We start from the raw sequence: 26,294 nt of genomic DNA, 5'->3' as shown, positions 1-26,294 counted from the left end.
AAGGAAGGTTTCATCTTTTGCCTTCTTCAGTAGGTGAATTCTGTAGACAAAGTATAAACAGATCCCATGTTTAGACTTCATTAGAGAAATAACTGGCTGAAGGGGAGAGAAAGTGCAAATTTTAAGCTGGGATGTTGTCATAGTTATATTCTTCTGGATTTTTAGCTTGAGACCAGTTTTAGTTGTTACTGTTTATGGCAACATGATCAGTAAAAAGCAAACATATGCTGGTTAAATTGGTTGATGACACAAACTTAGGAGTAATTTTCCAGCCAGAACTATACAGCATGAACTGCATATCATTGAATTTCATCACACTTCTGTTGTGCTGTCTTCAAATAGCTTTTTAGTCATACCATTATGGGCTAGAAAAATTTTTGCTGCATGCTGGGGTCTCAGCAGCTGGCTGTGACTAAGGAGGAAGACAGTTGGATGTATTAGATGATCACGTAATAATTACGTGATTTGAGGGAAAAGGAAATGCATCCTAAAATGTGGTGGATGAAATAAGGATTACTATGTGTTATTGCATAAGGGACTGGTGAGACACCTTATGACATATAGGTTAGAATTTGGGTTATCTGCTTAGGAGAGAAAAAAACCCAGGAAGTGTAATAGAGGCACTAGGCTTCAGTGTTATTCAGAATAAATGAATGAAAAGTGTTGAGAAAGACTAAAGAGATTGCCTTTGTTAACCTATCAAAAGAAAACCTGACTTTTTATTTTTATTTTGTTGTATTGCTTTACAGTAAATAAATTTGTTCTTTATATTTTCTTATTAGAAAGAGAAACAAGGAGGAAAATACCCTTTTTTTAAGTACATTGTTAGCACAAGGTTAAATAGAGATGAATCAGCTCTTGGTTCAGTTGGTTTGGAAATGGGAACGGTTTTGTCAGCAGTTATGTTCTGCATCATGGTCAAGGAAAACATCTGATCGCCTTAAGGCAGAGCTTGAATTTTAGGAAGGAATGAATGTGTTAAAGAGTTTCTTGGAGTAGCAGCAGTCTGGACATGGTGACCTTGGAAGTCCCTTCCAATCCTGTGCTCCTAAAATGTAAAAAATAAGCTAAATAAAAAAGTAGGTAATAACATAATAAAGATTAGTGTTAGATCTTCATCCATTGACTTAGTTTAAGCCTATAGCTGTTTTGTATCACAGTATGCTAGAGATTGGAAGAGACCTCAAAAGATCATCTAGTCCAATCCCCCTGCCGGAGCAGGAACACCTAGATAAGGTTACACAGGAATGTGTCCAGGTGGGTTTTGAATGTCTCCAGACATTGTCTTGCTAAGATTTTATTTTATTAGTATCATGTGTTAGCTTTTGTAAAGTAAGATTACACTGAGTGATGGCTTTTATCTGGAGTAATAATACTATAATGTAAGCTGCTTTCTTCATTTTGATGTCAGTGAGACTTCCTGATGATTTTCTTCAAAGCATACAAAAGCCTAAACAAAAAACACAAGATGATGTACAAATATTGCCCCAAAGTGCAGCCACATTACTGAAGGCTTAGCAGAAAGGACTCAGAAACATGAATCTATCACATGGCCGAGCTTCAAAGGGGTTTGACAGTTAAAATTTTCATTTTATTGAAAGTTTAGCTCCAGAAGTTTGGGAAACTTACTAATCTGATAAATCACTTGGTGTGGTTGTTATAATTCATGGTTGATGGGCATTGTGTGAAGTGGTACCATCTTAACATCTACTAAATTCCATGTCATCTGTGATCATCGTGGCCACTTTGAACAGGCCATAGACGGTATTAATTAGTACTGGCAGAATGAATTCAGGTTTAGCCCACTAATTAAAATAGCAGGAGTAAACACGTTTTTAGACACTGTTGTCTGTCAAATGTATTTATATAATGCTGTGTTGCTTTACTTAGAAATCTTGTATGGGCAGGCTTTTCAATGTACTCCATCAGTTCTTTAGGACCTCTTGTTTTCCTACAATGGAACAGTAACCTTGAATCATAAGTGAGAGAGCTAGAAGGGGTGAAACCCTGGAAAGCTGAAGGAATATCAGTGTCCATGGGACTAGCCTTCTTATCAGGTACCTTCAGAGAAGTTATTAAAGTAACTCAGATATTTGTGGTTTAGTTGGATGTGTAGTTCCTTGTGTGTGAGTCTTAAGAACAGGTAAGATGAACTGAGTATCAAGAGCTGTCTTAGTGCTCTTTATTGAAGTAATTTGTTTAAAAGTTGTATGTATTAATAATGGTATATTTTAAAGCATATATGAGCATTTCCCCTTGCATTTCTTCTCATAGCCATAATCTTGTGTTTAACTGAGATCTCTCTAGTACAGCTGTTTCTTTAGGAAGCACATATTTCCTGACAGTCATGGTTTCACTGTTATCAAAGAACTCCACACTTGTTGCAGTGTGTGTTGATTCTTGTATGATAGGATGGAAAAGAGCATGCTTATAATTTTCAAGAGCTTCAGGTAAAATTTCCTGTGCAACATGTGATAATGCTTTCGTAACACTGTATTTTATAAGAAATCTTCAAGTTTGGGGGAAAAAAAATACAGGTGCAAGTTGATGTATAAACTGTTTCTGGTGTAGATGATGTGAGTTGGAAAACCAGCAGAATTACTCCTCTTATGTCTAATGTTCTCTGTTGAGACTGGATTATGAAATACACAGAGAGTACTTTTTAACCTAACCTGAAGATAGCTCAGCATCCACAAGGCTCAACTTCCTTGAAATTATTCACTCTGCTATTGCCAGCATCTGTTACACTCAAGGCTTTGGGAAAAAAAAGGAGGATTAGGCACTAGGGATACCTGTGAAAAAGATGGCCAAGAAAGAATGTGGCTTCTGCATTAACAGCGACTAAATGGGTTAGAGCAGTTTAGAGAAGAGACAGCTGAGGGTATAATAGAAATCTGTAGAGCCTTAATAGTATAGAAAAGGCTAATAAGGGAGAGAATATTTACTGCTTTTTCGTAACTGAAAAGGGAAGCAATACCTAGTGAAATTATTAAGCGTAAGGCAGGGAGAAGAAAATGAGTTGTTGGTTGGTTGGTTTCACATAATGAGCAGCTCAGTTTTGGGGCTCGCTGTCACAAGATCTTTAGGAACCAAAAGTTCCAAGTACATGGTATCAAAACTTGGGGAGGAAAGATCTATGCCATAGCTATTAAATGGCTGTTTTTCTTTTATTTCTTTCTTTTTTTTGCTCAAGAAGTCTGCCAAATTTCTGATTTCTCACAGCTGAGGAACTGTTAATACCCAAGGAAGAACTCTCTTCCTAATTCTGTTCCATAAGTGGCTCTATGAGCCACTGTGGAGGCAGGATTAGGGACTAAGGTATAAACTGATGCCAAAAGTCTTCTGAACATAAATTAGACAGTTTTTAATTTCTTACATTTAAAATCAAATCCCATGGGGCACTGGGAAAGTGGTATTGTATGTGCACTGGATAGAGTTGGCAGGTTCTGCTAATTAGTAATTTAACATTATGAGGAGTACTGTTTAAGCAAACTCTTGTTCTTGCTTTTGTCACCTTTGTGTTTTCTTCCAGCTTTTCCTATGTGTTTTCTTTCCATCAGGGCTAGAAATTACAAAGAGGAGGGTAACAAGAGTGATCAAAGATACAGAACAACTTCCGTATGAGGAATATTTATATTGATTAAGACATAGCTTGGAAAAGAAACAGTGGGGATGGTGGGTAAGGTAGATGTCACCTTCTCAAGGTCATTCATCATTTTATAGGCAAGGGAATTGTAATTAACCTCTGATAACACAAGAATTAACCAGTATCGAATGAAAATGTCATTGGCAGATACCAAACAAAGCACTTTGCACTGTATCAAATGGTAGGAAGCTGTAGATGACAAAAGGTTACTTAGATTCCTTAAGCAATTAGAGATAGGTGGATTTTCCTTCTGTTCCTGAGTTACTGCCTCTGGTTCAGGAGCTGCACTGGGGGCTCAGAAGACATCCTGGGGAAGTATCACCATGTGCTGACCTCAGTCTGTCACTCTGCTGGAAGCTTAGATGGTCAATATTCAGTCTGTGCTGGCAGATTTGTTACTGAGATTCGTTTCCAAAATTATCTCCTAATTTAATTCTGTTCCATGGATCATTCAGGAAATGGCTCCTCAATTTCCTTCTCTCCCACCCTTCCTGTGCATTTATTTTATTTTTATTTTTTTTTAAATTTGGTTGTTCTTCTCTTTTCCTCTTTCCTTTCAAATCTGTATCCCAATTCTCCATTATAAATATAGCACATCAGGCTTCCTCTAGGTTCCTCGTGAAGTCTGAAAACCCAGAAATAGTGGTTTAATGGCCAGATAATGATGAGAACTACAAAAATTACTATAGAAGATCTAATATCCCTTGAACAGAGTTCTGCTCTGATTTTGTTTCAGTGTATGTTTTTATAGGACAGTCATTTCCTTTACTCCACATAATTTCATAGTTTGTGTTGCATTCTCTTGCCCGATATTTTTCCTGCTTGCATTTCTCCTGGTGTAGAAAGATTTACTAGCTGCCACAGATGGAAACTCACCTGAATCTTTAGTTTTTTGGCATTCCCCAGATATTTGCTAGACAATAATTAAATAAATTATCCTTTTGTAAATTTTTACTTAAGTTGTAGGGGTTTTTGGTCAATGCTGGTGAGCAGCAGCATCATAAAAAATCCATTTTCAGAATTAGAAAAGTTTAGTATAAGCTCTGGTGGCCTTTTTCCTCAAACATGTTGACTAAAAACTTTTTGTTTTCCTCATTGAAGACTGTGGTGCTATACAGGTTGACAGGACTCTGCTCAAAAAAAAGTCTTCTGACTTGTTTAAACTAAAGGGTAAGATTATCTTCCATCTTCTGTGTCATGCTGGAAAGGAAGGCTGTGGAATCTTGTCAGCTGCAAGTATGCCCACCTTAACAAATGGAGGCAGGTCTTGCACCTGGTAGGGGAGAATTTGGCAAAGCATGCTTATTTTATGCTTTGATAATATTGCTTACTTTGAACTTTTAATAGCTTCCATTGGAAAGATTCTTGCTGGTGTGACTTTTTTCTGTCTTTAAAACCCATCCAGAAGTATTAATTGCAGGATTAGGGCAATGATTGTACCCCTGTACTCAGGTCTGGTGAGATTGCACCTTGAAAACTATGTTCAGTTTTGGGCACCTCACTACGAGGAAGACATTGAGGTGCTGGAGTGGGTCCAGAGAAGGGCAATGAAACTGGTGAAGTGTCTGGAGCGCAAATCTTGTGAGAACCAGCTGAAGGAACTGGGGTTGTTTAGTCTTGACTGAAGGAGGCCCAGGGGGAGACCTTATCGCTCTCTACAACTACCTAAACAGAGGTTATAGTGATGTGGGGGTTGGTCTCTTCTCCCAAGTAACAAGCGATAGGTTGAGAGGAAATGGTCTCAAGTTGCTCCAGGGGAGGTTTAGGTTGCATTCCTTCAATAAGAGGGTCAAGCATTGGGACAGGCTGCCCAGGGAAGTGATTGAGTCACCATCCCTGGAGGTGTTTAAAAGATGTGTAGATGTGGTGCTTAGGGTTATGGTTCAGTGGTGGACTTGTCAGTATTGGGTTAATGGTTGAACTTGATGATCTTACAGGTCTTTTTCAAACTGAATGATTCTGTGGTTCTGTGATTCTGGGCAAAGATACGGCTATGTCATTGGATAGAAGAATGGGCTTGTTTCATGTGCTGCATCAGTGTTTGCAACTCAGCAACTACAGCTGATTTCAATGGCATTGTTTTTCCAGAATTAGGTAGAAAATACTTTTATGTTTGTTGCTAGTATTGCATCTAGATATGGGGAAGGCTTAGGTTAAGCCAAGTTCGTGTGCCAACTTTTTTGTGTAAGAAGAGAGAAAGCTAAATTAGCTTTCAAGAATAAAGCATGAGTTTACCAACGTTGTAGGTTATAGTAGTTGCACTTCTTAATGAGAAATAGAAAACTTGCTTCATTAAAACTTCAGAAGAAACTATTGAATGAATTGTCACATATCCTACAGAAAACTCGTGTGAAAGGTGGCGTGCTAGTGTGCAGCTGAGAATACTGTCAGGTTTATACACATTTCCTAATGTATTTTTTATATTAGTGGAGCTTTAACAAAACTTTAAAAAAATCTCTTGACACATCTTTCAGTAAACTTTGCTGTAATTTTCTATGTCTGGGGGTTTGCTTTTGGGTTTTGTTTGGTTTTTTTTTACTACTTTGCTTCCTTGATGTATTTGCTTTATGTTTGAGTGCTGCTTCGCAATAATTTAATTAAAAAATGAGCTTCTGAAAATGGATAGCTATAATGAGCTAAATGATTCTATGATTTTTATCAAGCATAGAAATACTGCCCTGCTGTTACAAATTGATAGTTTAACTGCTTTGGAATCGTTCTGGAAAATTCAGAAAGCAAGTGCATCTTTACTGGTGGCATGGACTGGACTATTATGTATCTCTAAATTTTTTTAGGGATTATACTCATTCTGAAAGCAGGGATTATGTTTCTACACTGAGATCATTGCATGGGACAGAAATGTTAGTGTTATTCTTTTACAGATAGATTTTGCATATAGAAGTGAAGGGATGCCACTGACCGTATCAGGGAAAATACTGCATCATTTGGAGTTCTGCTCTTTTTAGGAGCAAGTGGTTAGTTTACATGAGCACAGCACTGATTTTAGCGGACTGCTGAACTTAAGGATTCCCAATACACCAAAATATCTAGAAATCCTGTACGTAATATAGAGATAGGAATTGTACTCTGAAATGCAGTGTGGCTGCTGCTGCCATGTCCACATTTCTGTGAGCATGCTTTTCAATTAAGCAAGCATTTCTTGGCCAAATCTGTGAAGCGCTGCACTTGCCCGATGCTATTTACAGCCTGTCTGCAAGTAATGGTTATTTTTGGATAGCACATCAGAGACACTTGAAAATCTTTGAAGATTCTCTTGGCTTCAGTGAACACAATTCTTGTAATTCTAGTGAAAATACAAAAGTGAAGGAGAAATGTGTTTCCACGCAGCCTTTAACTGAAGTTACACTGAAGTTGTTAAGCATAGAGATACTCTTTTCTTCTGGCAGTTGCTGTAGTGTTGCTTAATATGCTGAGAGCCTCTGTGAAGCATTTCTGGTAGGACAAGTAGTATTGGGATGAATGTATGTGTTGTGAAATGAGTGAGGTTGCATGTGTCTCCTGTTGTGGCCAGAATACATGGGAGCTGGGAATAAGAGGTGTGTTCCTTAAGGAAGGGCAAGTGGTACTTTGAGATGGACCCAAAGCCACCACAGTAGTAGTTTGTAACACCTTTGCACACCTAAATAAGAATAAATGCTTATTATCAGTAAGCATTTTCTCCTACGTTTGATATAAAGAATCAACAACAAAAGTGGGAGGCAAATCTGGAAAATAGCAAAAACACTGATAAGGATTCTGGAAATTCCAACTAATGGTAAAATGTTCTGTATATTTTCAGACTGCTGGAGTGTTTTTTTCACCACTGAGGAAAAATTAGAAATGTGATTCAACGTCTCAAGCATTAAATATGATCTGTAATAAATAATGTGGTAAACTAATCTACGAACAAAGAGAAAGGCTGGAATTATTAGATTTATCCCAGTATTCCTTACACCAAACAAGTCTCTCATGGCTCCTAATGAGAGACAGTAGTGTGATTACTGGTTGCATTAAGGAAAACCCCTTGTTGTGCAGCTTGAGGCATGCTGCTGCATGTCTGTGTTGAAATTTCCCCATCTTTAAACATGGGGATAAATATTTATTTAGGGTCATTATGACACTTAATGCTAGATTTTTTGGATCGTTTAAAAGGTGGTGGTGTAATCACTCATCCTCGTGACTTATGTCTACAAGGAATGTTCTTTCAATTTAGGTTTATTATCTCTCTGGAGTTAATTAACTTTGTAGGTCATAGGAGCATAGTTTTTATTAGAGAAAAGCAAGCAACGCCTGTCAGTGAAAAACACAGTTCTTTGGAGAATGTGAGAAATGTCTTGTGATTTTCCACAAATTAAAAGTTGCCTTTATCCTTTACACTAATAGTACTGCTCTTGGTACAACTACCTTTTGCTATGGGTATTACTAACCAGGGGCAGAGGTCACACAGAGCATTTTCAAGTCTATTTACTTTTCTTCTAGGATTGCACTTTCTTTTCTTCCCTCTTTTTCAATGGCAACTTACCATTTTAGGGAAGGAACAGTGTTTCCATTTCAGATGTTGGCAGCCCATCAAAGCAAGTCCTTTATTTTCTTCAGGAGATTATCTGTCTGATTGGTGTTGTAAAGACATTTCTGGAGCTGTCCTACTAGGTGCTGTGATCCTGCCGTAAACAGACCCACATACACTCTCGTAGAAAGATGCCTTTTATTTAAGATGAGCTTAAAGGAACAGAAAATGTTGTTTAATGCCCAGCATGGTCACTTGCTTCCAACACTAAAAAATTTGTTGGAATTGCTATCACATTGAATTACACATTGATACCTGTTACATGAAGGTGAGGTCAGTATACATTTTTGCTATTCCATGCAGACTTTCCACATGGGTAGATCCACATGTGACTTTGAGCTCTTGAATGTGTTGTAGAGCTCTGGAGAAGGCAAGTAGAGGAGCTTTTTCTGTTGATTCCCTGATCTGGTATAAGGAATCCACTGAGACATTACTGGACTGTAAGTCCAGGTTTCCCACACTTGGTCTCAAGAACACTTGCCAGTCCTGATGTTTATTCAGAGTCTTCTCTGAAGGTGACAAACTTCTCTAGAAAAGACAGGTAGTTTCAAATCTGTCTCCAAAGTTTTACTAATACAGAAATGTGTTTTTTCATAAACGGAGAAAGCAAGTGAAGGCAATAGTTACTCTATTCTAAGGAAGATCTTAGGGGGAAAAAGTCTCCCAAGTTCAGCATTTCTTGAGCTTTGATTCTTAAAAATGCAAAGTAGTCAAACACTTAGCTTCATCCAGATGGGTCATGCTTCATGTATGAAGTTGTGCAATTGCAAAGTAACCTTGGTTAAGAATAATGATTTTATGAGATATATGTATGTTGGTTTCTTAAAGAATTTCTTCCTTACATCCAATTTAAACTTCCCCTGTTTAAGTTTTAACCCGCTACCCCTTGTCCTGTCACTACAGTCCCTGATGAAGAGTCCATCCCCAGCATCCCTGTAGGCCCCGTTCAGATACTGGAAGGCTGCTATGAGGTCTCCACGCAGCCTTCTCTTCTCCAGGCTGAACAGCCCCAACTTTCTCAGCCTGTCTTCATATGGGAGGTGCTCCAGTCCCCTGATCATCCTCGTGGCCCTCCTCTGGACTTGTTCCAACAGTTCCATGTCCTTTTTATGTTGAGGACACCAGAACTGCACACAATACTCCAAGTGAGGTCTCACGAGAGCAGAGTAGAGGGGCAGGATCACCTCCTTCGACCTGCTGGTCACGCTCCTTTTGATGCAGCCCAGGATGTAAAACGGTTGGCTTTTTTGGCAACCAAAACGGTTGGTTTTCTGAGCTGCGAGCTCACACTGCTGCCTCATGTTCATTTTCTCATCGACCAACACCCCCAAGTCCTTCTCTGCAGGGCTGCTCTGAATCTCTTCTCTGCCCAACGTGTAGCTCTGCCTGGGATTGCTCCGACCCAGTCCCTTTGCTGTGTTGCTGTTTTCTTAAAAACAGTGAAAACTGCTGAAATTTTGTAGATTCAACACTTTGATATGAGGTTTATGTAGGAAAAGAGGAAGCATTTTATAGTAACTTCCTTTCAAATTCCTCTGCATTTTAAAGCAATTTCTTAGTATCTTATTAGAAGAATTACTTATTCCCTCAGTTCTTTTAGTGAGCAATACAAATGCTTGAAGAACAGGTTAACAGTTCTTTGGAAGTGGTAATGCTTAATAGAATGTATTCTAAAAGTAGTAATCTTTTAATACTGTTTTGGGGGTTTCCATTCAGAATTTTGGCCAGTTCTTGCCAATCTTGTAGATCTGAAAAATTAGACACTTGTCAAGAACTTCCCAACTAAAACTTCTTCCTACTTAAAAAGTAAGCCCAATTATTCTGGCAAACTGCTTTCCCAACAAAGGACGCACACCCTGACCTTTTATCCAGCAGGTTGGAGCATTTCTGAAAGTCACTTTGGTTCTGCCAGTTATATCAGCACAGTTCTGTAAACATGATTATTCCCTGCAGTTTCTCTTTGTTACTTTGAGGCTGTAATATTTAACACTTTTTTTTTTTTTTTTTTTTTTTTTTTAGCATTGAAAAATAGTTAAGTGGAAATTACACGCTGCTTAAAAACTCAGAATGTTACTCCTTTGTCAGACAAACAAACATATTTTTGTAGCAGTCCCAGTTTTGATTCTAAAGCATTGGTAAAATGAAGCGTGAGTCTTTTTCGCAGCTGTAGGGTGTTAGCCCTCTGTATGAGAACCTTTAAGTGACACTGAATGCCATTTACTTATCGGTGAATCGGGAGCATTTGGTTCACACAGGGTATAGTGAGCAATGTGCATCCTGCCCAGGCTGCAAACAGTCAGCAGCAGCAGGAAACTGCATTGCACCAGGTTTGAAGGACGACAGAGCATCTTTGAAAGCTGACTGTAAAGAGATCTAGCTGAGGAATTGCCTCAGCTAGCACTGGCACATCTGGGAAGCAGGTTTGTGTTTCATAACATCCTTGCCAAACTGGTAGGAGCGGGGTGTGCCTAGATCTAATTTTGTTTCTTGAGAAACCAAGCTTTTATTTTGCAAGTGATATGCTTGATTTTTAAACTTTTTCAGTCTGTTTGGTTGTTCAGTGTTTTGTTTTTGCTTTTTGTTTCTTAGGAGGTCCAAATATATGGGCCATCACCTCTGAAGAGCGGGCCAAACATGACAAGCAGTTTGATAGCCTTAAACCCACAGGAGGCTACATTACAGGTTGGTCTGAGATTCTGGACTACACATTAACTTCCGTGTAAGCATAAGTATCTTTGTAAAACAGTTTGCAAACTACATCCTGTTTCTATCCCTTTGTTGTGTGACTAATAACCATATTCTTTGGACAAACAGCCACAGGTTATTATTAAACTTATACAAGCTTTCTGCTAAAGTGTGGCACAGGAACATTCTTTTATTAACCCTGTCACTTCTGCAGCTAGCAGTTATGTGCTGTCTAGGTTCAAAATCAAACAGTATCAGGTGAAATCTATGCTTAGATGGGAGACTGCCAAGGAGCACTTACAATAGCTATTATGGCAGGTGACGCCGCAGACACCAGAAGTGGCTCTCCTCTGTCTGAACAGTGTTAGAGAATACTGTGCTGTTAGATGTCTTTGTTTTGGAGGAAGAGGCAGGAAGAGAGATGCTGACAGCTTATCCTTGTTAATGCCTGCTTGAAATTTATTAACCCTTGGGCCTTCAGTGAGTTCTGGATAGGCTAATGGCATTTTGCAATGGTCTTCTGTCAGTTCCAGTTGCATTCAGCTGCTTCTGCTCTGAAACAATTGAGTCATGTTGCTGTGCATCTCAGAATTTGCAGGTTTTAAGTATAAGAATCTGCTTGTGATATCAAGAAAAAACTCAAGCTCACTGGCAAAAATGCCCCATTCTTAAATCAAGTGTGTGCGTGGGCACTAAACACTACCCTTAATTGTTTCTACCTACCTACCTATTTGCTGATGCCCTGTCTGGTGACTTCACTGCCTCAGCTTTTCTTCTTTTTGGGCCAAAAAGGACTGAGGAGCAAGTGGGAAGTTGTCTGCTTGGAACATGCACATCTTCCGGCTAAGTGATACATAACTCCTGCTCTGGTCACCCAGCACTGGGAAGTTGTGTTTACCACTAGCTGAAAAGTATTCAGTCCCAGGGATTACCTATAGGCCACATCTAGCTCTTACCTGCACGTATGTCTGCAGGCTTCATTATTTATTCGGCAACTGCTTGAAATGGAAGGTGGTATATGAATATAAGGGAAGAAAGAGGTGAAAGAATAACCTGAAGTCTTAGCTTGAAGTATCTGTAATTCACTCATAGGTAGTCATTAGCACCATTGTCCACATTTTACTACATGTTTGTTTACAGCACAATCTGTGCCAATTGATTTGGAACTTGATACGAGGTTGCACAATAGTTCCTGTTCCCTTCCTGAAATACTGAAATAGTGGATGTTCTCTGATGGAACAGAATATTATTCAGAATGTGATATTCTCCCAGGTTTTCTGGAGAAGCAATACTGGCTCAAGTTAAATTCGATAAAGGAGAACGAAAGAAATAGCATGCCCACTGTTTCCTGTCAAAGCAATTGGTTCAGGACTAAATTTTCAGTCATTTTTACTTCTCTAAGTCTTGCATCTTTAAAACTGTTAGCAGCTGTTGACTTGTGACCTGTTAAAGCTTTTTATAGCTATCTGAAATTACTTCTCAGAGCAAAGATTCAGGATTGCAGAATACATGGGTAGCTGCCAGTCGCTGTCACTACGGAAGGGGTTAGGTGGTATGAAACTGGAAAGCTTGGTATTTAGCATGCTGGTTCCTTTTTGAAACTTTGATCCCACAAGGGAGTACAGAGGTCTTCTGAAAATCTGTGTCTTTAGTGTAAAAGTCTGTCTGTCTTTCCTGTTTATCATAGGTGACCAAGCACGTAACTTTTTTATGCAGTCGGGTCTACCAGCTTCAGTCCTTGCTGAAATATGGTAAGGTTTTCTTTCTTCTTTTTTCCTAGGAGATGTGTAGCATTCAAATATTTAGTATGGTTTGTTGTCTCAAAGAGGCTTTCAGCAGTTGAAGTAGGGGTGTTGTCTGAATCATTATTTTAATTAAAATGCAGTATCTTTTTAATATTTCTCATGACGTTAATTCAGATTGTATCAGATTGAAGACAGCCATTTTAAACTGTAGTAAGTGCTTGAAACAAAAAACAACGATAAATTGCAAGACTTTCATAGAAAGAAGTGCCTGTTGGACTGCCACAAAGGTTAAGCCCTATCTTTATTTTTTTTATAAATACATATAAGAGCAAGTGGTGATAGGACAAGGGGGAATGTCTTTAAACTGAAAGGGGGTAGATTTAGATTAGATATTAGAAAGAAATTCTTACTGTGAGGGTGTTGAGGCGCTGGCACAGGTTGCCCAGAGAAGCTGTGGCTGCCCCATGCCTGGCAGTGTTCAAGGCCAGATTGAATGGGGCTTTGAGCAACCTGGTCTAGTGGAAGGTGTCCCTTCCACTAGAAGGGGGCTTGGAACTAAATGAGATTTAAGGTTTATTCCAATTCTATGGTTCTCCACTTCTATGATTTTTAATAATATAATGGAAAAGGAGGTAAAAAAATAACACTTCAAATAACAGTAAATTAAAAAAGAGGTAAATAATGGATTAATGAATTGCTGGAGATACCAAATTGAATGATGTTTGAAATACTGGTAACCACTAAAATGGCAATAAGGTTAAGTATGGGAAAAAATATATGCTACTAAACTGGGAATGGAAAATACACTACAAGTAGAAGACAGGAAAAAAAAATCTAAAGCCACAGAAAGTGTTAGTAGGTCAGTTATAATACACTGAGAAATCTCCATCTCACAGTTGAGAGACCCCACCTGCAGTACTGCATTCAGCTTCAGGGCCCCCAACAGGACATGGAGCTGTTGGAGTGAGTCCAGGGGAAGCCACAAAGATGCTCAGAGGACTGGAACACCTCTGCTGTGGAAACAGGCTGAGAGATCTGGGCTTGTTCAGCCTGGAGAAGAGAAGGCTTCAGGGAGACCTTAGAGCAGCTTCCAGTGCCTTAAGGGGGCATACAAGTAATCTGGAGAAGGGCATTTTACAAGGACATGGAGAGACAGGACAAGGGGGAATGGCTTTAAGCTGAAAGAAGGGAAATTTAGATCATATATTAGGAAGAAATTCTTTACAATGAGGGTGGTGAGGCACTGGCACATGCTGCCCAGAGAAGCTGTGGCTGCCCCATCCCTGTGAGTGTTCAGGGCCAGGTTGGACAGGTCTTTGAGCAACCCGGTCTAGTGGACGGTGTCCCTGCCTATGGCAGGCTGTTGGAACTGGATGATCTTTAAGGTCCCTTCCAACCCATTCTATGATAGCAGCCAATGCTATAATACAGAAACCAGAAAAACACCTGTTCTTTGCAGCATATATGTGGTGATTGCAACACTTTTCAGTCTTCAATGGAATACTGTTTTCATTTTGGGGTACTTGGTTGTTGTCAAGATACATATGTGCTAAAAGGTACACAGTGGAGGCTCATAATAATTAAGAATAACTCCTTGTGTGGGAGTTGTGAAAGAATATTAATGAAACTAACTAAATGCAAACTTAGTTTCTTCTTCAGACTCTTAAATTGCCTAGAAAAGAGTGGTAAAGAATTTTTTGTATAGGGTCTTGGGGTTTTATAATGAGTAGTAACAGAATGATAGGCTAAATGTAGCTTAATGCTAAGTCTGATTTTTATTTTTTTTCCTTCCTGATTTTATTTACACTCCTGTGCCCAGGCCTCACATCTACTAAGATTTCATATTTTCTGTCTGACCAGAAATTCATTGTTGCATATACTTTCTGTTGTAATTAAGTTTATTTGCAAAAATGTCAGAGGAAGACACTGTGGATATCGGGCTTAAAAAGCCCTCACGTTTTGTGATTTAATGGAGTTTTCATAGTGGGTATATAGTGCCTTTAGCAGGTTTCTGCATCCTCCTGTTTTGAATTCTTGCATTTCTTCCTTACATTACCAGACATAAATTTAAAATAATTAGTTTGCTTGTACCACAGAAAATAGTCTAGCAGAGGCAGCAGGTCTCTCCACTGAGCAGAGGACTACTGCTTTTCCAAGTGTCTTCCTTCTTTCTCAAATTTTTCATATACAGCAACTTTAAAACTGAACTCTGCAGTAGATGACCAAGTGTGTAGTCAAACTTCTGAGGGTTTGAATGTTATCAAAAGTAGGAAATCTGTAAGTGGTTGCAAGAATTTTCCTGTTTTCTTGTACAAAACCAGTAAATAAAACTGATAGAAAAGCTTCTCGTTAAGTGAAGAAGTTAAATTTGCATTTTTTCCTTGTGGGCTTTTCTAATTTTATTTTATTTGGGTTTTAAGGACACTGTCGGACCTGAACAAGGATGGAAAAATGGATCAACAAGAGTTCTCTATAGCCATGAAACTCATCAAGCTGAAATTGCAAGGACAGCACTTGCCTGCAGTTCTCCCTCCTGTCATGAAACAAACTCCAGTATTTTCACCGCTAATGTCAGCTCGCTTTGGTACTTATGAATACATAATTACTTAGTGTTCAGAGGTAAAAATCCACAGTTAATTGCAGCCAAATACAAGTGTTATTCTGACCATGACAGTTGAATGAATCAGGAAGAAAAACCCAAGGATATTCTGATTTAGGAAATTCACAAAGTTACTTTCTTGATATTTTTGATAATTTCATTCTTTGAAGACACTTAATGGTAAACTTTCTAAGACATGAGGTGCAAGAAGGCCATTCACATCTGCCATCCCACTTGCAGGCTTTCATCTTGTACTGATAGTCTTTTTTTTGTCTCCCTCCTACTCATCTAGCTATTTATACTTGGGATTTTTAAAGCTAAACTTAGTAAAGGTCAAAGTTTTGGTGGAACACTTACTTTAAATATTTTTTCAGAATTAATCAGCTTGCCTGGTTTGGTTATATGATCAATTGAACAGAATTATTTTAACTTTTTTTCCCCTTTCTGATGATGTTTTCAGATTCAGTGCATGCCTGTTGGTATTTTGTTGTTTTGTAGAACAAAATATATATAATGACTGAGCTGTATTCCAAAATTAATGCATACTTCTATGATGAAATGTATGCATATATTAATTAAACACATGACTTAAAATATCTGCCCATTGCTACACCTTGTGCATTTGCATACAAGTGCCTGCATTTATAGACAGCTGTGGTTGGCGTATGATTACTTCCTATTAACTTTCTGTCATCTCATCTGCATACAAGGATTATCTTCCACAAGGCTCATCCAGAAATTCAAGTGCCCTTAATCACTTCAGGCAGCTGCCTGAAAGAAACCGTTTGCATGGGTCCCAAAGTAGGGACTTTACACCAGTGTGGATCCTTCCAAGACCAATGCTTGGAAGAGACTTAGCTCAGAAACATTATCAGCTTTTTCCTATAGAGGATTGTCACAACTTTGTGTAGTTTTTGCCTAGCACAGTGGACCCCATTTCTTGCTGGAGCCTCTGCAATATTAAATCATTAATTGTTGTCTTTTTCTCTAGGAATGGGTAGTATGCCAAATCTGTCCATGCCAACGTCTGTGTCTACGATCACACCATTAGCTAACATGTCTCTGACCTCCATGACTTCTGTTCCTCCTTTGGTTATGTCCGCTCCCCTGGTGCCTTCTGTCAGTATGTCCTCGCTGCCAAATGGAACATCTAACCTTCTACAGCCTTTGTCCGTACCTTTCTCTTTAAGTAAGTACAGTGTCGTGGTTTAAGCCCAGCCAGTAACTCAGAATCACTGAGCTACTCGCTCACTCACCCTCTTTTTCTTGCCCCCACTCCGAGAAGGATGGGGAGGAGAATCGACAGAATGTAACTTCCACAGGTTGAGATAAAAACAGTCCAGTAACTAAGGTATAACACAAACCACTACTGCTACCACCAATAATAATGATAAGGGAAATAACAAGGGAAGAGAATACAACCACTCACTACCCCCTGACCGATACCCAGTGCGACCCAAGCAGCGATCTAGCCCTTCCGGGTAACTGCCCCCAGTTTATATACTGGTCATGACGTGCTGTGATATGGAATACCCCTTTGGCTAGTTTGGGTCAGGTGTCCTGTCTGTGCTTCCTCCTAGCTTCCCCTCCTCCCTGACAGAGCATGAGACTCACAAAGTCCTTGGTCAGAGTAAACATTGCTGAGCACCAGCTAAAAACATCGGTGTTATCAGTGCTTTCCCTGAAAGTCAAAACCGCAGCACTGTGTTTCACCACTGAAGGCGAAAAATGACTGCTACTGCTGAACCCAGGATATATAGTAAAGTTCAGTACTTGTTTTCAGAATTGTGAATCTTATTTTCTCTATGGCTAATTCCAGACAGGAATGCTAATATTTGAATGTGAGTTTAAGAAAAAGTAACTAAAAAATGTGGTTTTTTTCCAGAGTTCACATTTGTCAAATCAGTTCTAACTAGTTAACAAGGCACTGATCAAATTTTCTTATTTCTATCAAAACCTTGAGTGTTTGTTGCAAAACGTTACCTTATACCAGGTTGGTTTACAGTTTTTGTTTTGGTTTTTTTTTGTTGTTTCTTTCAGCACTGCCTCATACTGGTTCTTTAGGTCCCATGGCAGGAGGGTTTGGTGGCACTAATATACAGAAGGCACAGTCACTAATCGATTTAGGATCTAGCAGGTATGAAAATTAAGTTTAAAATGGTTGTATTGTGAGTTGTATACCTTACAAAACTCATGGAAGATTTCTATTTTCAAAGTATATTAAAAATTAGTCTATTTAATACAAGCTGTCAGGTCTGAAAATAGATTGTTTTGATATGCACAATAATATTTTCAGTAGTCTGGCAAATCCGTCAGAAGTAGGAGAGAAGTTCAAATGTGGGACAGCGGTGCCAAATAGAAGGGAAGGTAGCTCATTAGTAAATAGAAGTAAAACTTCCCAAGTGGTTATAAAAGGAATGTTTATGGGTTGATGTGCTCATTCATTATAGAAGGCACCATGTAATGAGCAGGCATGTATGAACAGTATTTGTTATAAATATTTATGCATTAATTTGTTTTATGAATAATACAAGATTATGAATCTTTGTAGTCAGCTGCTCTGCTTCACTGATTTTAGAGCTTTGCCATAGATAAAGTGAGGGATTAGACCTATCTATCCCATTTGGCATCAAGGGAACAGTCTCCCAAAAAACAGTACAGTGGGCATCTCAGCACAGCTCAGTTCTGGAAGGGGACTCAGAAAAGGTGCACCTTTGTTTCTGTTAATACACGGCATCTAGGGTGAACACGTCTGACTTCGGGCTCCTCGTGCAGGCGCCTGATGTTAGCAGATGTTCAGTGAGATGATTGTAGGCATGGTGTGTGCCTGTAATCATCTCTGAGCTGGTTGTTTGTTTTTTTTTTTAACAAAAGCTTTTATTTGCTGGTGTTGTAGTGTTACAAAGTAGCTCTCCTTCAGTGTTACTATTGACCAAATAGTAACCAGTGTTACTATTTTCACCATCACCTTACCTAATTCCATGGAAACGGTGTCTGTCCAGAATCAGGCTGGAAAGGCTTTGTTTCTATCAGCATTCTTTATTGCCTTGAATAAGACTGCAAATAGTTTTTTTAACTTGACAGAATAGGGGGTTGCCTTAAATAAGGCAGGCTGGATGCACCTGGTTTTGTCTGATCTTCAAAGATGGAACACTGAAAATGCTGGGACTCACAGGTAGAAGGTTTATAGGTATATCTAAACACTCCATCATCACTATTCTGCAGAAATTGAATGAGTTGGAAAAATTCCATTCAGCCTGTCATTGTCTCTAATGGAAAGAAGAGAGAGAGGTGGAATATAGTGACTTTTAACAGCATTAGAAGCTGATTTTTGCATGTCAGTATATCAGATAACTTTTTATGCTTATGGTTGTTCATTTGCATACATCTTAAAATTGCTTAGACATCTGCCCAGTGCTTCACTGCCCTTGTAAACATTCTTATGAGATTTGAGATATTTTCCTGTGGTTTTCTGTAGTAGTATTTTGCAGTGGTGGACTAATGAATTAGGGGGCAATTAGTGCCTGTGATACCAAGGGAACAGGATCTTGATTTCAAGAGTTTTGTTTTAGATATGTGTCCCTGTTTTCACAGTGAAATCCCATAGTAGTGTTGAAAATATTTATAGCACATTAGCAGAGGTAAAACTTTGTGAAAGTTGTTTTATGTTACCAGAATATACTATATATCTTCTGTTTCAATGCCTGTTTATTAAGCCAAATAACTTAGAGTTCTTTCTTTATCTCTTTTTCTTTCCTTTTCTTAAATTCTGTCACAGTTCAAATTCTTCCTCTAGTGCTTCACTAGCTGGGAATTCACCAAAGATTGTATCCTCGGACTGGGCGGTCCCTCAGGCCTCCAGATTAAAATACAGACAGAAATTTAACAGTCTTGACAAAAGTATGAGTGGATATTTATCAGGTGAGTATAGCATTTGATATGGAGTGGGAAAACCAGCAGTGTTTTCTGGGGGATGGAATTCTGGCTTGGGGGTTGACTTGCATATGAAATAAAAAGCTGAAATTATTGATATTCAGACCTATGCAGGAGAAAGTAGGCTTCAGGTGCTCATTCCAGTCAGCCAAGAAATGAAAATAACCATCAATTTACTGTCTTGGGCTCTGTGTTAGACCTGGGGGAGTCAAGGAGACAGAAGTCTCCCCACGTAAACTGAAGCTACAGCAGCTGTCAAGGGGAAGAGGAGAAGAGTAGTAATAGTAGGATCTAACTAAAAGAGCCTGAGAACCAGACTGGGGAATTTAGCTCCATAAAGTCAGCAGTCATTTTCCAAGCATCACTCTTTGGACTGAGACTCTTTCTTATGACTTTATAAAATGGAGGACATCTCACAATCATTTTTTGTGCCATGTGCTCCTATGTATGCATATTAGTAATTGCTTAGATATTTGGGCTCTATCTTTTCAAAGAAAGCAGTTTGGGAAAGACACTGGTACTGCAGCCGTTCATTGGTACTTTTAAAAAGTAATTTAAGGGAGTCATTCCGTGCTGATTTTCAGTGACATTTGTGCTGTGCCACAGCATTATGGTCATTTCGGAAGACTCCACACAAAGTTAACACAAGAGTAGAGTTTTGTTACAAAGTCCTGATAAGACCGGATTACTCACTGCAGAGTAGAGCACTTGTCTAGAAGTTAGTAGGTGTGAAGTCAGTGTGTATGTCTGTAGCTGACTGTATTTCCTATTTTAAATAAACCCTTACCAAGAAAGGGACTCAGTGCTTTTTATCTCATTCAGTTGATTTTGGGCTGAAGGTTTCACTGACCTGCCAGAAGGGTATATGGTTCTTTACTATCAAAGGAAAGCTTTCAAGTATGCTAGCTCAAGATTAGGTAGACAGTCAGCTGTGCTTTTGAAACAGCTGTGGAGCTATTCTATGATTACCATAAATATCAATTTTTCATGTCAGCGTTTCTATTAGGTGCTCTGGAGTGAAAAAACCACAAATATTTACATCCTCATTGTATTCAGGTTGTAAAGCCCGTTGTTAAGCCTGGAAGTGAAGCCAATTGTCAGCCACTGATGAAAGTGGATTAGATTAATATTAAAAATAAACACGGCCCAGTTCGTGGCCCATTTTTTGCTACATGTGAGTCTTTGTTGAAAGTGTTTATTGTTATTAAAATTTTAAATTTTCACTAAGGATTTCAAGCAAGGAATGCACTTCTGCAATCAAACCTTTCACAGACTCAGTTGGCTACTATTTGGTAAGTTTAGTTACTGATAACAAATTCAGTGTGTTTATGGTGTTAAGAGAGGAAATGAACTGTATTAAATAAGAAATTACAGAGGGAAACCATAGATTTAAAATCATAAACTGAAACTAAGCTGTTACTAAAACTAGTTTTTGAATTAGTTCTGTTTCAAAAGGTACCTTGACTCTATTTTTTCATTCTTTTTGTTTGTTAAACTCCATATAATAGTGCTGATACTAACTTCAGTTTTTGATTCAGTGATGTGCTAGTTTAACTGAGATGAGGGTTTGTTCATTTTAGAAGGATTCAGAAGTCAAGCTTGTCCATTTTAAAACGTGGAGGAAGATTTAAAATGGTTACCTTTCAGCTTTTTAGAGTTTTACTGAGGTTCTTATAAAGATATCTGCATACTACAATTTTGTTAAGGTTTGTCTTTACTGTGGTGGTGGAAGTGTTTACAGTTGTCTGAAAGCTTGAATAATCTGCTCTGCTGGATTATGCCTTCAAACATAACTCAGATGTTACACATAAAATATACTGGCCGAGCAGACTTCACAATAGTTTGGTGTGTTACATCCCTTTTCAAGTTCCCTTTCTTCTTCCTCTTTATCTCAGGACGGTCATTTGTTTGTGTCTAGCAGCAGAAAGCTGAAATATTCCTTACATTTGTTCAGCTTGTTTGATTGTATGCTGTGAAAGTAAAAATGGAGTGTCAGGTTGTATTCCTCTACTCTGGAGTATGGGGAAATCAAACAGGTGCATAATGACTGATTCCTTCCTGGGTGCCTAGCCTGAAGATATCAGTAACTAATGTGAGGAGATCTGTGTACCCCTGTAGAGAGGATTAACAGCCCAAGTTTCAGTTTTGCCCAAAGTAAGGAATTACCAATATTTCTACTGGGGTGCTATATTCATGGTGATTACTGTAATGGTATTGTTTTGTGTGAATAGTGCTGGTCTGTGAACATAATAAAAATCCCATTTCATCATCTCCTGCTTTTGTTTTTCACTGTGGTGTGTGTGTGTTGGGTGTTTGTTTTGTTGTTTCCTTTTTGATTTTAGCAGGGTTTGGGGTTTTTTTAGCTGCGTGGTTTTTTTTTTTTTGGTTCTTTTTTTTTTAACAAGCAGCTATTTTACAAAGTGTTAAACTTCAGTAAGCTCTAAGGACACATTCCTGCAATTGTATCTACACAGACAGTTCCTTGAGAAAGGTTCCTGCCTTTTGGCAGGAAAAGGTTCCTTTTCTTTCCTGCAGCTCTGGAAACATTTTGCTGGTTTACCTCCAGTACACACACCACCCCAGCTGTGTGGAAAGCATTTTGTAGGCTAATCATATGATTGTGTGGTTTGCCCTCTCCTTAGGCAAGAGGGTAGGTGATCTTTTCCTTACTCATTGCAAGGTACTCTGGGGCAGCTCACATCCTCCCTGCGCTGTTGGGAAGATACAAAGGGAAAAAAGAATTCTATGCAAAGATTCCTGTTGTAGAATTTGCTGTAATTTTATGTAATGTTTTGTTTTATTTTGTTTAATTAAAAAAAGTATGGAAAAGTGGTTTCTAGCATTTTGAGCTCGTTAAGAATGATGCTGGATTCTCTTCCCAGTTTGTCTCTTGGTGATGCAGTAAATCAAGAGATGTCTCTTAACCTTTCCTATCCTTTTGGTGTATTTTATGAAAACATCTGAATAGCAGTATATTATTAAACAAAATAATATCTGCCTTCATGAACTATTCATGTTATTAATTTTAATTATTTTTACCAGGAAATTTCACAGGAATTCTCTATTTTAAAACTAATTTTTAAAGTAAATTGTTTCAGCTGTCATTTGTGAATGATTGTGATGCTTGGTTCTAATCATTATTGTTGTTAAAACTGTGCAGGTCACTAGCTGATATTGATGGAGATGGACAGCTGAAAGCTGATGAGTTTGTGTTGGCCATGCACCTAACAGATATGGCCAAAGCTGGGCAACCTCTGCCGCTGACTCTGCCTCTTGAACTGGTACCACCTTCTTTCAGGTACATTACTGAGGGCAGTGAAGCGTAATACATGTTCAATGAATTTTTTTTTTTTATACAAAGAAGAGAACTGTGTTATTTCTCTAACAATGGTGGGCTGGTTTTTCTTTTTCGTCCAGGAGTGCAAAAAGTACTGAAAATATAAATGGAACTCTGCCATCTTACCAACCTGTGCAAGAGGAGGAGCCACAGAAAAAACAACCCGGTAAAATAGGGTTTGCATTCTTAATGTATAGGGCTGTATTTGAAGGGCACTGAAACATTTAGAAAGTGGAAGACACAATCAAATCACTAGGGAGCTACATTTCAGAAGATAGATCCCTTTTAACTTGGATGGTAGGAGGGTTGTTAAGTGGAAGTGGACAGCCTATTACATCTAATAGGATTGAGAAGGCAGAAATAAGGGCTGGTTTTAGCTGCAGAAAAGGAAGAGTGTGCTGATTAATAATGTATTTTAGATAAGAAATCCTTTATGGCCAAATAACTGCCATGCTGCTGCAAAATTTTTTTTCCAGTTGAAAGTTCCAGACATTACTTTGTTCTGAACATTTTGGAAGCAGGGGGTCCCAATGTAGTTTAATTCTCTGGAAACTAGATGCAACTTGCATGTAACATAGATTCTGCTGTTGACTCCCTGATTCTACCAGCAAAGGTCTCTTACATGCACACTGCAAGACATGACTTGCCTCTCTTTTTGAAAGGGTGGTTGCTGGGAGCCTAAACCATTCCTTTGTATCTCTTTTTATCCTATGCTGCAGTAATTGAACTTGATCCTGGATTTTTTTCTGCTGTTTTTAACTCCAGAAACTCTTACAGGGAACACCCTTAAAAACTAAGCTCTTTCTTTTTGTGTTAATGTTTCTTGCACAGTTGAAAACCTTTTTAACAGAATATAGTCTTTCATGGCTTATAAAATCTGTTCTTTCACATTTCCTCTAAAATTCAAGTAATTTTCTTGGTTGGTTTTAAACTACTCCCCCCACATACATTGGAATAATCTTAGGAAAATTTAAAGGTAGTTTTGAAAAGAAAAATTATACATTAACAAATGCAACATGCTTATATCATCCATGACCCAACAACCTGAGCTTGCCAGAAGGAAAGTATCTATGTATAGTAATGTAACCAAAGGACTTGTCTGAGGGCAGTGTTTTGCACAGAACAGAAATAACTACCTTTTCTTTATTTTAGTGACATTTGAGGACAAAAGGAAAGCCAACTATGAGAGGGGAAATATGGAGCTGGAAAAACGCCGTCAGGTCCTATTGGAACAGCAGCAGAGAGAGGCTGAACGTAAGGCTCAGAGAGAAAGAGAAAAACAAGAGCAAAAAGAGAGGAAACGTCAAGAACTGGAACGGAAAAAACAACTGTTACTGGAAAAGCAGCTGGAGAGACAACAAGAGTTGGAAAGACAAAGGGAAGAAAAGAGGAGGAAAGAAATAGAAAGGCGGGAGGTTGTTTTCTTGAAATTGTTTTTTTTAATGCTTTAAGGAATATGTGCATGCATATAGAGTATTCACTTCACAGAGCATGCAGGGTTTGAATGCTGGCTTGGATTCTGTCTCCTCACATGGCCATTGGCAAGTTGTCTTGCAGAGAGACCATTATTTCTGCCTGAAATCATTGTATCTGTTGTAAATGAATCAAGTGTTGGTATAGGTTGAAGATTTTCAGGACAGATGAGGTTTTCTTTGATAGATTTCTTAGACTTATGCAAAAATCTGCAAGCCAGCCAAGATTGTACTGAATTCATAATTGACAGTTGAACTTGAGACAGATTTGCTCCTATTTGTTGTCTCAGCCATGCATAAGACTTACTTGCATATTTTATATATAAAATACTCAAAGGTTATAAGCAATATCTGTCTGTGTGCTCATTTATGAGCATTTTTCGATGCTAAACAGACTTTCACTCTGGATTATGTAGCTTTTCTTCATCCTGAGTTAAGAGCATGGTATGAAGAATCTTACAGGATGACTTCCTCCATTCTTTGATGCTGAAATTTATATATAAGAACACTTTTCAAAAGACACTATGTTATGTTGCCATTATGCTATTTAGAAACAGGGCACATTATATTAATCACGGTCTCCGAGTTCTGCATCTCCATTATAATTTAAAGTAATGTAATTTTTCTGCAGGCAGCAAAACAAGAACTTGAGCGCCAGCGACGATTGGAATGGGAAAGAATTCGTCGCCAAGAACTTCTTAATCAACGTAACAGGGAACAAGAAGAAATTGTCAGGTTGACCTCTAGAAAGAAGAGCCTTAATCTTGAATTAGAAGCCCTGGTAAGACAGAAGTTTCACTACACATCTTGAAACACTATTTTAAAGTGTGTAAAGCTTAGAATCTACATTAATGGCCCATTAAGAGTTTATCGCTCTGTTTTAGATGAGGAACCTCAAACAGGTAATTTGTGTTGTTTTAAAGAATTGAACATAAACTGATCTGCCCACAGATTTAGTGTGTGGTATTTGATTTCTTTGTAGACAGAAAAACATCAGCAAATCTCAAGCAGATTGCAAGATATTCGAAGCAAAAAGCAAATTCGAAAAACTGAACTGGAGGCTTTAGATAGGAAATATGACCAAGGGATCATGGAAGTTAATCAACTACGACATGAGCTTAAGGTTTGTAACTTACTGTTAAGCTTGTGGTTTTCCTTTACTTCCTATTATGTGTTTCCATAATGCTGTTCATAATACATCCACATAAGGAGGAACAGTGAATCAGATTATAGTGGAGAGAGGAAATCAGCAAGGTCGTCAACATTGCAGAGGTTTTTAGTTTTATTTATGTTAAAGAAATTATTATATGGATTACAATAAGCTGACAGCTGAATGAGGACAGTTGTCAAAACCTCAGCTGTTGTTTTGTGAATCAGTAATAGTGATTTCTCTTTAATTATAAATTATTTTATGGCTCCAGACTCAAAGCGTTATGAGGAATGTTTTTCTGTATGCAGAGCAAGTTGGTCTTTGGGTTGAATTACCTTGCTGCTCTTCTTTTCTTTAATAGCAAGACATGAATTATTTCAAATCAGTTGACTACCGTAAATCACCCTCTGCTACGATTTTATGTAATGCACCTACACATTAGGGAAACTTCTTTTCTTGTTCCTGTGTGTCATGGAAAGTTACTGTTAGGCTTGAGACAGGCAACTTAAGTGTTTTCTTGGTAATATTTACACTTCTAGCATGTCAGGGTTTGTTCCCAGCTGTATTAATGTGTTTTGTTCAAAACTCATTCAATTTTAATGGTATAATTTATATTATAGTATAATTCATTTATAATATAAATACTCTTAGAGTATGGAGTAATCTTTTTGCTCTACCCCATAATGATAACTTGCATTCACGTCATTAACATGAAGTTATGTTTGAAAATTCACCTATTTGTTCTTACTGATTTATAAACAACATTAAACATCAGTTATGTTCTCTTCAATATCTACAGGAGTATCAGAATAAACTAACCTATTTAGTTCCTGAAAAGCAGTTGTTAAGTGAAAGAATTAGAAATGCTCAACTTGAAAACACTCAAAGTAAGTACCTGCAAATGTTTTCTCTTCTGTTTGATTTCTGGCTTTTCATCACTTGTAAAAAATGCTGAATGATGCAGAGGTGTTAATCACACCTTGACTCTTCAGTTAGTGCCATTTTAGTATTGTTTCATCTGCATTCCCTTATTTCCTTCATGTTCTAAGTAAGGGACAAACAAACACATTTTTCTTCAGAAAACACAGTTTTTGCTTGAAACTTCGTACAGACTATGCAGCCCAGAGATATTCTTACACCTTGTCTTTTTTAATAGTGTA

General features: G+C 38.2%; 1 protein-coding gene across 8 annotated transcripts in view; it reads left to right on the top strand.

The window, feature by feature from the left end:
* ITSN2 (intersectin 2) overlaps nt 1-26,294 on the top strand; it is an 84,128-nt gene that overhangs the window by 18,209 nt on the left and 39,625 nt on the right. For 6 of the 8 annotated variants that reach the window (XM_080616180.1, XM_080616178.1, XM_080616182.1 and 3 more), the window contains exons 3-15: nt 10,803-10,895; nt 12,586-12,649; nt 15,064-15,227; nt 16,234-16,431; nt 17,283-17,379; nt 19,021-19,163; nt 20,404-20,467; nt 22,336-22,473; nt 22,593-22,678; nt 23,665-23,927; nt 24,616-24,765; nt 24,967-25,107; nt 25,934-26,021. In XM_080616180.1, coding sequence (XP_080472306.1) covers nt 10,803-10,895; nt 12,586-12,649; nt 15,064-15,227; nt 16,234-16,431; nt 17,283-17,379; nt 19,021-19,163; nt 20,404-20,467; nt 22,336-22,473; nt 22,593-22,678; nt 23,665-23,927; nt 24,616-24,765; nt 24,967-25,107; nt 25,934-26,021 — 1,689 coding nt within the window. Of the gene's footprint in view, nt 1-10,802; nt 10,896-12,585; nt 12,650-15,063; nt 15,263-16,233; nt 16,432-17,282; nt 17,380-19,020; nt 19,164-20,403; nt 20,468-22,335; nt 22,474-22,592; nt 22,679-23,664; nt 23,928-24,615; nt 24,766-24,966; nt 25,108-25,933; nt 26,022-26,294 lie in introns of those variants that run through there. The other 2 variants (XM_080616179.1, XM_080616181.1) reach the window with 2 other exon arrangements.

The sequence above is a fragment of the Psittacula echo genome, assembly GCF_963264785.1.
Source record: "Psittacula echo genome assembly, chromosome: 4".
NCBI classification, from domain to species: domain Eukaryota; kingdom Metazoa; phylum Chordata; class Aves; order Psittaciformes; family Psittacidae; genus Psittacula; species Psittacula echo.
This window is presented reverse-complemented; position numbering and strand designations above follow the sequence as displayed.